The sequence below is a fragment of the Gallus gallus genome, chromosome Z (genome assembly GCF_016699485.2).
Source record: "Gallus gallus isolate bGalGal1 chromosome Z, bGalGal1.mat.broiler.GRCg7b, whole genome shotgun sequence".
In the NCBI taxonomy this organism is placed as follows: Eukaryota; Metazoa; Chordata; class Aves; order Galliformes; family Phasianidae; genus Gallus; species Gallus gallus.
The window spans coordinates 13,411,497-13,424,072 of NC_052572.1; the positions used below are offsets into that span (position 1 = coordinate 13,411,497).

General features: G+C 43.9%; 1 protein-coding gene across 6 annotated transcripts in view; it reads right to left on the reverse strand.

The window, feature by feature from the left end:
- The window catches only part of TTC33 (tetratricopeptide repeat domain 33), a 37,443-nt gene extending 25,241 nt beyond the window's left edge, over positions 1-12,202 (reverse strand). For 2 of the 6 annotated variants that reach the window (XR_006932512.1, XM_004937213.5), the window contains exons 1-2: positions 12,165-12,202; positions 11,599-11,827 (exon numbers count right to left, since the gene is read on the reverse strand). Coding sequence is in view for 3 of the 6 variants with exons in the window: in XM_004937213.5 (XP_004937270.1) it covers positions 11,599-11,819 (221 nt within the window). In the remaining 3 variants the exon portion in view is untranslated. Of the gene's footprint in view, positions 1-11,598; positions 11,828-11,954 lie in introns of all 6 variants that reach the window. The other 4 variants (XR_005843266.2, XM_424771.8, XR_006932513.1 and 1 more) reach the window with 2 other exon arrangements.
- Between the last annotated feature and the right edge of the window lie 374 nt (positions 12,203-12,576).

Genomic DNA, 12,576 nt, shown 5'->3' on the forward strand with positions numbered 1-12,576 from the left:
GTGTGAGGGCCCTGCTTCCTTTACCACATTTTATACCTCTCTTGAAAATCTGGCAAATGGTTGTTTCACAATCAAACCCACTCAAATATTATGCTGTTAAGAAGGCAAGCTAATTTGCAACACAAATGCAACGTATCCAGCAGCTGGTCAATTCTCTACTCACTAAATGTGTAACTACTACTATCAGTATGAAGAATTACACAGAGCTTTGTCCTCAATGAAGCCTTTGGCAAGTACGTATGTCTTTTCTGTCTAGATGATTCTGTGACTTTACTGGCGACAGCTCTGCAGGAAGCCAAAATAAACAATGATAAATGGGAGCAGAAATTAGGTTGACACATGGAAATTCCAATTAAGAACAGGAATACAATGCAATACAACACCTGCTATCTCATAATTATTTAAGTTATAATAGGCCACAGTAACCTTGCAAGTTTTGTAGTAGAAGGAATTGCACAGCTAACATAAAACCAATTAACTAGTTTAGTAACCTTAAACAAAAACTGCAAATTAACACAAGTATCAGAACTTGAAATAGTTATAATACTTCTAAATATTTTAATATACCAGGTAATGAAGCAACGTATTTTATTGCTAGACTGAAATCTTACATACAGAGCTTCAGTTCCTCAAAACAGCTTCAACAGCACTTCCTTTGAAAGCAACAGGAAGAAAAATGTAGAAGAAAAACCGCTGTGCTATGTTTAAAGTAATAGTTGTATTCTGGGCTTAATTGTGAATTATTTGTTCAGATTATCTTTTAGAAACATAGCAGTAGATCTAGAATGATTGATGCTTTCTGTTTGGTTCTTAGTTCAGCAGGCATTTAATTTTCCTAACCTTTCAAATACTTCTCTACAAATAACAGACAGCTCTATCTTCCACTCATCACATTACGGTCCTACTGGCTCTTACAAATTAATCATCAGAAGTAGGACAAAGTCAAATGCTGTTCACAGCACCAAAAAAAACCCTCACCAAAAAAAACAAAAACAAAAAAAACCCCTACAACAACAACCCCCCCCACACACACAAAAAAAAAACCTAAGGTAAACAAAATAACAGCGTTTCTCTACCTTTCTCCTAAATGACTAATTGCCAAATCAGTGTGCTTGAGGATGAGATACCACCCCTCACTACAAGAAAGATACTGAAGCTGTGGAGTGAATCCAAAAGGCAATGAAATTCGTGAAGGATCTGGAGCACAAGTCTTAACAGGAAGCAGCTGAGGGAACCAAGACTGTTTAGTTTGGAGGAGGCTCAGGAGAGACCTTATCACGCTCTACAACGATCTGAAAGGAGACTGTAGCGATAGAGGGGAGGGGTGGGTCAGTCTCGTCTTGCAGGTAGCTAGTGATAGCACAAGATGAAATGGTCTTAACTTGCACCAGAGGTGATTCAGATTGAATATTAGGAAATATTTCTTCTAAGAAAAAGTGGTCAGGCACTGGCATGGGCTGCCCAGGGAGGTGGTGGAGTCACTGTGACTGGTGGTGTTCCAGAAAAGAGTAGATGTGACACTGAGTGACGTGGTTAGTGGGCATGGTGGTGATAGGTTGATGGTTGGACCAGGTATCTTAGAGGTCTTTTCCATCTTTAACGATTCTATGAATATAGAGTGCAGATACACAAAAAGCAACAGTCTTTAGTCTGTTCCCATTCTGTAATGGGTAGATGCATTTCATCTAGATGATATGCTCTCATTATTTTGGTACGATTTGTACCAAATAATGTAATTCCCCTTATTTTCTTTCCTTCTGTTTCTTCTGGTCTCTCTACATTTGTTGATATCAGTATTACAGAATAACATCTCCAGAAGCTACATACAAAGCAGACACAAGTGGATTCAGATAGGTGAAATATGTAATTCTCCATGGCATTTTGAGATTTATAGAGGGCAATTATAATCTGATTCATGAAAGTATCTGTAAATTAAGTAGGCAGATACCCTTTAACTCTCCCAGTATAAATGAAATTATTATAAAGTATTGATATAAAATGACTATAAAATCTCAGTACAGATAATAGCAAGTAAAAAATGCCAATTACCTGAAGTAAGTGAAATATTATTTTGCAGTAGTCAGTACACGTAGAGGGACATAACATACACAAAGATAGATTGTATGTGGGCTGGAGCTATTACCACTCCAAATCAAAGGAATGCATCAGATACTTTCACATCTCACGATGACCTGCAAATTTACACAAACATATAAATTTAAAACAAAAGTGGCAAGCAGAGTGGGGACTCTCATTACCAGAACCTTAGCTACCAAAAATGGTGAGTCTAAAACTCATTAGGCAAAAATGTTCTGTGAAGCAGAGAGAAGAGGCAAGTGTAAGTTGTGCTCCCATTCCCACAAGAGAATGGAAGTAATTTAAAATGCAGTATATTTCTATGGATAAGCAGCCTCACAAGAAGCTACAGATTCAGATTCATGACTTTTTTTGGCAGTGTAATTTTGCACACACATAATAGTGCCTTTTGAGAGAACAGTAGCAAGAAACGTCTGAACTATCTCCTTCCATTTTTCTCCTAGCACAACATGAGAAGAAAAATAAATTACTAAAGATTCAACAAAAGATTAATATTTCATGTGTTTTTACCTACATTGGTTACTGGTAGAAATAATTAAACCATTTAGACCACAGTAGCTTAGCCAAACTTCTAAAATAATCTCTGTCCTCATTTTGACTCAAATTCCATTCCCCACACCTAGAGGTGAACACATACAAAAGGAATATCTGGAGCTCTGGAATGATTCCCTGCCAATTAAACTACCCACAGATTTACAGTGTAACTTCAGACAGGGACATGACAGCAGACATGAATTTGCTTAGATCATCTACATAACTAGCTGAAACGTCTCTTTTCTTGTGAAGAAAAAAAATGAAGCAAGCAAAGCTTGATAGCTTCAGCCTTGTATCTGGAGAAAGCACATCCTAATCACACTTTTATATTCCTTACAACTCAATATCTTTAAGTATTAGATTGATGTCAGTGATTAGATGAACATAATTAAGTCTGAATAGAAAATGCTTTACCTCTCTACAAATCTATTTCATTTGTTTAATAAAAACTACCATCTACAAACTCAACATGTGAGTGAATTCACTTCAGAATTACAAATATACTCACCCTGTTTCGGTGTGTTCTCTTTCAAGTTTTGCTCAGTATTCAAAATTCCAACCTCCCAGTTTCAATAAACAACCATAAAACTTAGGTACTTCTATTGGGTTTAAGTGGTAAAGCTTTGGTGGTGGGAGACTGCAAGCGTGGCCTCTGTGAGCAGAGCCCAGCACTGCCCCACATCAGAGCAGAGCCAGCTCTGCTATTCCAAAGGGGACCCACTGCTGCCAGAGCTGAGCCATGAGCCACACTGGGTGTACTCTGGGAGAGCAGAAAAACTGCTGTGCAACAGCAGCTGGGACAGAGGAGTGAGAAAATGAGAGAGAAGCAGCTCTGCGGTCACCAAGGTCAGTGCAGGAGGTGCTCTAGGTGCAAAAGACATGCAACATTTCAAATGAAATGCCCAGGAAAACCAGTTGCATCAGTAATGCCAGGGAAAGCTGATCTTCTAACAATCAGAACAGTTCCATTGTCAAACAACTTCAGACAATTAAAAACACCTACGTCAACACCCATAGATTCATTGAGGTAAGTTTATCATCATCATCACAAAAGGTAATTGCCAGAAAAATAAATGGTTGTATTAAAGCCTCCAGACAAATACAAATTCCTACAGAGAAACGTACGTAGCAGAACACCCTCCAATAAATTCATGCTATTTAACATACTTAATAGATGTCCTCTATTTTTAACAGTAAAATAGGAACGAGAAACTAGCTGACTACAAACCATCATTCATTGCCAACATCCCCCCCAGATTCCCCAAAGAATGTTGTTTAAAAAAAAAGTCTAAATCCATGAACTCTATTATGTCTGAAGCTGTTATTTTTTTGCGGAAGAAACAAAAAGATTAACCCATGGTCCACAACATTAGCTGTTTATTATCAGCTGGCAGGTCAAAGACAAACAATGTGTTCTAAGACCTGCCATTTATTTGCTGAAGTCATTAAAGTTCCAGAAATCGGCATGAAAACACATCCAGTGCACACTAAGAATGGTAGGATTCAAAGAAATCATCAGTTTGAAATAGCTTTGAAAGAGCAAGCTTTGGTTTCTCATGGACAGATTTCTATGATTGTTACAGGGCACCAACTACAGGCAGACAGAAAACAAAGGAGCAGAATAACATATATGTGATTCTTCATTTGAGACTGGGACAGATGCACTGATCAGGCACCTTCAGCAGTTTGTGGATCATGCTAAGCTAAGGGATACAACTGACACACTGGAGGGGATGCCACCCAGGCTATCTTGAAAGGCATGAGAGGTGGACCCATGCAAACTGCATAAAGTTCAACAAGGCCACATGTAAGGTTGTGCCACCTGGGTCCAGGTACTCCCAACATACATACAGGATGCGCAATGAGTGGATAGAGAGAAGCTCTGGGAGGTTGTGGTGAATGAAAAATTCAACAAGAGCCAACAATGTACACTTGCAGCACAGAAAGTGAATTATATCTTGGCCTGCATTAAAAAAAAGGTGACCAGAAAGGGTGACGGAAGAGATGTTCCCCCTCGACTTCGCTCCCATGAGGTCCCACTTGCTGTAATGTGCCCAGGTCTGGAGACCCCAGCACAAGGAGGACATGGTCCTGCTGGGACACATCCGGAACAGGCAGGTGGACCACTTTTCCTGTGAAGACAATCTGAGGGATCTAGGTTTGTTCAGCCTGAAGAAGAGAAGGCACCAGGGAGACCTCACTGCAGCCTTTCAGTAGTACCTAAAGGATACCTACAGGAAAGATGGGGACTTTTTATCAGGCAGTGTAGTGATTCATCAAGGGAGTAAAGGCTTTAAATTAAAAGAGTGCAATTGTAGATTAAACATTCAGAACAAATTCTTCACTTGGAGGGCAGTGAGGCACTGGCACAGGCTGCCCAGAGAAGATGTGAGTGCCCCATCCCTGGAGGTGCTCAAGGCCAGGCTTGATAGGGCCAGAGTTAACCTTTGTTTTTCAGAAATAACTGAAACATTAAATGCAAATCAGTAAGAACATAAACCCAATAATGTCTATTTGTAAAAAATAATTCAGATAAGCATTTTCTGCAGTCCTTCAGGGTTAAATGAGAAGAACTCTATCTCCACCTACTGGAAAACTAAAAAAATGTTTATTAAAAAAAAAGAAGATTGCAAAGTTATCTATATGAACGTGCAATTCAACTACATGAAAGATACTAGCATCACAGAAGTACTCCTCTCCTTACTGTCAACCTTCAAAGCATCTTACGTTACAGGATTTTTCATTCCATTTAGTCCCACCTGAGCTCTTAACTTTGAATCTTCCATTATTTTATCTCACCTGAATCTTAACCTTGTGTTCACATGCAAAGGTTTGTGGTCAACATAAATTGCTTTTAAAAATAAACATAAAAGCATTTAAAAATACACATATGCATACAACAATCAACAACAACAACAAAAAAAACACTTCTTTTTTTAAAGGAAAAAAAAAAGATATTCCAGTGCATGGGGACACATCCATGCTAGTATCTCAGTTTGGACGATATGCGAGCATTCTAAGTTTCACATAAACAAAAATAATCTCTCTAAAATAGTCTCCATGTTTTTCAGCTACAGAGTATTCTGTTCCTCAAAAGTCTGTATGCATATGCCTGGTTTTTGCTGAATCTCTCCTTCTCAGAAATGCAAAGAGCAGACAATTGTGGTTCTTCTATACAGACTGGAAGGAGCAGTCCTTGAGAGCAGCTCTGCAGAGAAGGACCTGAGGGTCCTGATGGATGACAAACTTAACATGAGCCAGCAGTGTGCTCTTGCAGCTCGGAAAGCAAATGGTATCCTGGGCTCCATCATGAGAGGGGTGGCCAGCAGGGACAGGGAGCTGATTGTCCCTCTCTACTCTGCTCTTGTGAGGCCCCATCTGGAGTACTGTGCCCAGGTATAGAGCCCCCAGTACAAGAAAGACAGAGCGCTGTTGGAGAGGGTCAAGAGAAGGGCCACAGAGATGGTCAGGGGGCTGGAGCACCTCCCCTACGAGGACAGGCTGAGGGAGCTGGGCTTATTCAGCCTGGAGAAGACCTCATTGCAGCCTTCAGTACCTGAAGGGAGCCTATAAACAGGAAGGGAGTAAACTCTTTGAAAGGGTAGATAACAGCAGGACGAGGGAAAACGGTTTTAAGTTGAAAGAGGGAAGATTTATGTTGGATGTTAGGGGGAAGTTCTTTACCAGGAGAGTGGTGAGGTGCTGGAACGGGCTGCCCAGAAAGGTTGTGGATGCCCTGTCCCTGGAGGCGTTCAAGGCCAGGTTGGATGAGGCCCTGGGCTACCTGGTCCAGTAAATGGGGAGGTTGGTGGCCCTGCCTGGCAGGGGGGTTGGAGATTCATGATCCTTGAGGTCCCTTCCAACCCAGGCCCTTCTGTGATTCTGTGTGATTCTAAGATTCTTCCACTTATCTCTTTTCTTTCTGTTCCGACAGATCACTGCCTACTGATCATAACTGTCTACCTACCAATCTTCTAGAATAGTCCTCCACAATGTACTAGACCATGGGTGCCCAACATTTTGGCTTGTCTGGGCTGCACTGAGTGAAGAGGAATCATCTTGGCCTCAAGAAGGTTGCTCAAAAAGTAATGCCTACTATGTATTTCCATGTAAACTACAACAGATACTAAGAGCACAATAACATGGTTTGATTGAGCAAATTCTCACCTTTGCTTCATTCACACTTCATTAGCCTCAGCAGTCACATTCCTGCCACATCCAGTAAAGGATGGAGATTCTCCTTTGCCCTCCTCTCACTGTTAATATATTTGTAAAAAAAAAAAAAGAAAGAAAAAGAAAAATTGTTCTCTTTTATTATAGTGGTCAGGTTGAATTCAAGTTGGGCTTTTGCCTAATTTTCTCCCTACATATCCTTGCCATTTCTTTGTACTCTCCTTGAGTTGCCCGTCCCCTCTTCCACAGGAGGCAGACTCTCTGTTTCTCCTGGACCCTCAGGAAAAGTTCCCTGTTCATCCATATCAGTCTTCTTCCCCGCTAGCTCATCCTGTGGCACAGGGACATAGCCTGCTCCTGCCCCTTTAAGACTTCCTTCCTGATGAGCACCCAACCTTCCTGGGCCCCTTCAGGACTGAATCCCAAGGGACCCTCCCTATCAGTGTCCTGAACAGTTCTTCCCCCGAAGTCCAAGGCAGCAGCTGTGCTGCCTCCCTCCTGACTTCACCAAGAAATCAAGGACTCTGCCATTTTGTGGTCACTTTGCCCAACACAGCTCCCAGCCTCCACATCTCCTACCAGTTCTTTCCTGTTAGTGAGCAGCAGGTCTAACAGGGCACCTCCCCTGGTGGACTCCCTTACAGCTGCGTCAGGAATTTATCTTCCACACATTTCACATTCTAAAAAAACCTCCCTGTCTGCTTCTTCTGTGCTGTACTGTACTTCCAGTATATATCAGGGAAGTTGAATTTGCCCTTGAAAACAAGGGCTGGCAATTGTACAACTGCCAGCTGTTCATAGAACGTCCCATCTGCTTCTTCATTCTGGTTAGGCAGTCTATAACAGATGCCCCACCACAACGTGCACCTTGTTGGCCTGCTCCCTGATCCTTATCCATAGAGATTCAACCTTACCATATCCAGCCCCAAGTTCTCACCATAGAGTCACACCTTCACCCCTCCTTCCTTGTCTATCCCTTATGAAGTACTTACAGCCATCCACTGAAGCACTCCAGTCATGGGAGCGATCCCACCATGTTTCAGGAATGGCAACTAAGTCATGGTTTGCCAGTTGCACAATGGCTTCCAGCTCCTCCTGATTGCTGCCCATGCTGACTGCACTGGTGTAGATGCACTTCAGCTGAGCCCCTTGCCTCACTCCCATCACTCTCATAGTTACCCTAGGACCACCTCTGGTGAGCCTGGTTTTAACCCCTTCCCCCTTCACACCTAGTTTAAAAAGCCCCGTCAGTGTGCTCTGCCAGCTCCTGGGCTAAGATCCCTTTCCCCCTTTGAGACAGGTGAGACCCATCTGCAGTCATCAGGTCAGGTGCAGAATAAACTGCCCCATGGTCAAAAAAAAAAAAAAAAAAAAAAAATTCCTGCAACTGCACCAGCCTCTCAGCCACATATTTATGAGATGGGTTTTCTTGCTCCTCTCAGTATCCCTCGCTGCCACTGAAGGGATAGAGGAAAACACCACCTCTGCTCCTGCTCCATCATATAACGTCTCCACTGCCCTGAATTCCCTTTTGATAGCTGGCAGGATTCACTCAGCGACTTCATCACTGCCAGCCTGAAATATCAGTAAGGGACAATAATCAGAGGGGCGAACTGGTCTATGGAGTCTCCCAGTAACGTCCCTGACCCAGGCTCCAGAGAGGCAGCACACTTCTGTATGTCTTCTGGGTGACACAGAGGAGCCCTCTGCTCCTCTCAGAAGAGGGTCACCTATGACAATTACCCTTCTTTTGTTTTGGCAGAGGCACACAGACAATCACCTCACCGTAGACAACCTTTTGGGTGGACATACCACTGCATCCTCCTCATCTCTCCCTCAAGTTCCAGAGCCTCAAACATATTACACAGGGGCACCTGGAGAATCAAGGTAGGTAGGGACAGTTTGCCTGTGATGCCACGCTGGGACCTGTCCTCACTCCTCCTCATTTCTTAGGTCCCATCCCTCCGCCCAACAGTGGCAAGGCAGGAGGTTCACCACTGTCTGGGGGTTATTACCCCTGAGCCTTTCTCCCAGCTATGACTGGGAGTTACTCCAGCAGTCTATCTCCTGCTTGCACTCCCTGATGCTTCTTAACCTCTTCACCTCCTCCATGAGCTCTGCCACACACTGAGCAGATCATCCATCTGTTCACACCTCATGCAGCTGGTAGCCCTGCTACACTTCACTGGTAGCAACAGGCTCAGGCAGCCCTTGCAGCCAGACACCTGAACACCCACATTTTTGAGAAGGCCCAAAAATACGTAGATCAGGAACTGTTCTCCTCAACATCCTATCTTCTGTATCTTCTCCAGACTTTTAGCAAGTCTACTCCACATGCATTACACCAGGTATAGACAAGTGCTTCCCAAGCAGCTGTCATAAAAGCTCAAACTTGTGTTGCTGGTGACAGCTTCCTTCTACCATTCCCTTGTACCACTGTTGAGTTTTCCAAAGGCAAAGAGTAGGCTGTACAATTTTTTTCTCACTACGTGTTACTCCTTGCCCCCAAAGAAGACTCGCTTTACAAGCACAAGTCAGTCAGTTCGATCTCAGACAGAAACACGCTGGGGAAGTAACACCATCACTGCTGTGATTACCCTTTACCAGAAGCTACCTGGCCCACCCAGGCTTAGAAGCAGTAAGCGCTATTCCATACAAGTGATACTGGATCCACTTGTAAAGCTCATCACATTAGAATCATAGAGTAACTTGAGTTGGAAGGAACCCATAAGGATCAGTGGGTTCAACTTCTGGCTCCACAGAGAAGCACCCAAAAATCAGAACAAACTTTTGAGCTCTGTCCAGGCACTTCTGAACTCTGGCAAGCTCAGTGCCACAACCACTTCCCTGGGGAGGCTGTTTCAGTGTCTGACCACACTATCGGTGAAGAACCTTCTCCCGAATCCAACCAGAACCTCCCCTGTTGCAGCTTCATGCTGTTGATTAATATACTAATTTTACTGTGCAGTGTAGTCTCCTTTCAATAAGAAATAAACATACTACTTTCCACTCTTTTTTAAATTTAGTCCCTGCTTTTTTATCAAATCTGTTTCCCCTCAGGATGCCCTCCTTCCCTTCATCTCACAAGAAACATCAGCTAAGATACCACCCTGGTTTCCCACTAGCTTCCAGTATTTTCTTTCTATTATCTAACAACTGAATCACTACCATTCCTTCACATGAATGCTGCACCATCTAGCTCAAATGTTTAACTGTTATTATGCTTCTCTATTTCAGGAAACCATCTGCACTAAGTTATTCATTCTCATACAAGTCTTCTTAAATTGTACAAAATGTTTATTAAGAAAAAAAAATATACCAATATACCATGCAAGTCTAACAGAACAACCACTTGCCACCAGACAGAATAAACATAACTTCACAAACTGCTTCCTTGTAATGGTATGTCAACTATTCCACCTTTTTAAGTAATAAAAGCCTCCCACTGAGAGCTCAGCTTTAAATCTATATGAAATCTTTATTAAAAAGAAGTCTGCTTGAAAGTCATGTACACCAATACCACACTGCTGTAATTGCCTAAACTCCACAGAACATGATAAAGTAAGTGATGGTGGTAATGCCCCTTCAAGCATAAACATTACAGTCATAAGTACAGAACTTCTGCTGAGCCTCAGATATAAGCGTTAGCACAAAAGACAGTGAAAAGTCTTCTGAAAACTAGCATTTTAATTACTTGTTTCTCATTCTCATAAACCACTTTGCTTTTCTCGGTGGTTCTCATAAGCTCTCTGACAAGATACAGTTCTCACTAAACTCACAAATAAAACCACAGGTTGCTAGTCACGAATGGACCAAGTTTTCATACTGTTCTCTAACAAACATTAAAATGAAAGTTTCAGGACAAAACTAAACCCCTCAGACTGATGAGCAGTACCAAGAATTACCTGCTTCTAAGCTGTTCTCTTTGAATGCCTCAGTCATCCTTTTTCAGACTGACAGGTATAGCTTAACAGATGGCAAGTTTACACTGACTTACTATGGAATTACTTCTGTCAGGAAAATAACATCACTGCTGATCGGGAACAATGAATAAAGCACAGACATTCATACAACTACAGTAAGAATTTTTTTTTCTCTTCTAGAGAAGATCCAAGCAAACTGTGGAGTTTTGAAACACAATTTATAGTGTCTCATCCTGCTTCTGCTCATCCCCTACTCCAAAGTTGCTTTCTGCTTGAAGCATATCAGGAACAGTTTATGAAACACTCTTCCAAAAAAATCCTGCTTTGAGTCCTGAGTGAGCCCTACTATCAGGAAACACGCAGATTGGCTACTTGAACCTGATCTGCCAAAAGAATTAGACAAATTACAGCACATTAGTTGCTGTGCACCATTTCCCTAGCCACCATGTATGTATAAACACGCTTACTCTTCCTAACATTAAAGTGAGATTACAATGCATTTACCTGACAGGGCAGAGCTCCCTGAGCAGCTGGAGCATTATTTACAGTATGGCTTACCTCACAATACTTTATTTACCCTCTGAAATTTCGGATGCAATCAGTTTTTCATCTCCCTCCATCACTTCTTGTTAAGCAAGCACACTGACATGAGACTCAAATACAGACTTCACAGCAGCCAAGGTCAACACCAAAAAACAAAAACAAACGTACTCAACATCAGGCCACAGGTGCAAAAAAAAACAACGCAAGTGATCAATGTATTTTTCAAACAGGAGAAGCATGAATGCAGCAATTAATATCTAGTCCTTAGGAAAAGGATTAAAATAACACCTAGCACTTACTCAAAGAAAGACTAAGATAACATCAGTACCTCCTATTTTCAGCCAAACTTGCCCCCTCATCCTTCAGCCGTTTGCTCTTCTTTACGCAGTCTTCAAGGAGAACTTCCTTCCTTCTCTTCGAGGCGTGCACCCAGTCCTCATCTTCATCACCACCCGGACCCTTCTCGTCCGCCGCCTCTGCTTCAAACTGCTGGGAAGTGGCTCTCGAGACCTTCTCGCCGATCTTTCTCTTCCAGCCAAAGGAAGCCATTGGGAGAACTAGAGAAAAACAGATTTCAGCAATTAGATGAGCTAGGTTTAAGGCGTGCATCAAAACAAACACAGCTTGGACAACTTGACCCTCAGAGCAGTAACGTGAAGCGGAATGCCCTTCATCCATACAGACCCTTGCCCAGCAGCTTCAAGGCAAGCGTTAGCGAGGCGCTCTGCACCGAAGACAGGCGAAAGCAGCAAGCGAGGCACGCCCCAGGCCCAGCCGCTGGCGCGGAGCACTACGCCGAGCTCCCCGCGGAGCCGCAGGCCCACGGCCCGGACACGGCCCGAGCGCCGCCCGACGCGCGGCAGAGAGGCCCGACCTGCAGACACAGCCCGCTACCTGCGGCCCCGCGTCGCCGCGCAGCCCGAGAAACCTCTGACCCGCCGGGAAGCGGAAGGGCGGAGCAGCACCGGCTCCGCTGCGGGCGGAGAGCGACGGGGAACGACAAGTGCCGCGTCCGGCCGCGGGGCGTGGCGGAGGCGTAGCGGCGGGTTCCGTGCCCCCAACAGCGGCAGCGGCGAGTGGCGGTGCCGCGGCCGTCCGCTCAGCTGCGGGGCGCCGCGCGGTACAGAGCGGTCGAAAGATCGTGGGGTCACGTCAGCCCGCGGCACGGCAGGGGGGGCCGGGCCGAACGCGGGCGGTGAGGCGCAGCTGCTATGGCGCTGCTCCTTCCAGCAACCCTGCTACCGTCCCGTCCCCTCCCAGCCATAGAATGAGACAGCCCCTCTGCAGTGACAGTACGTAACACCAG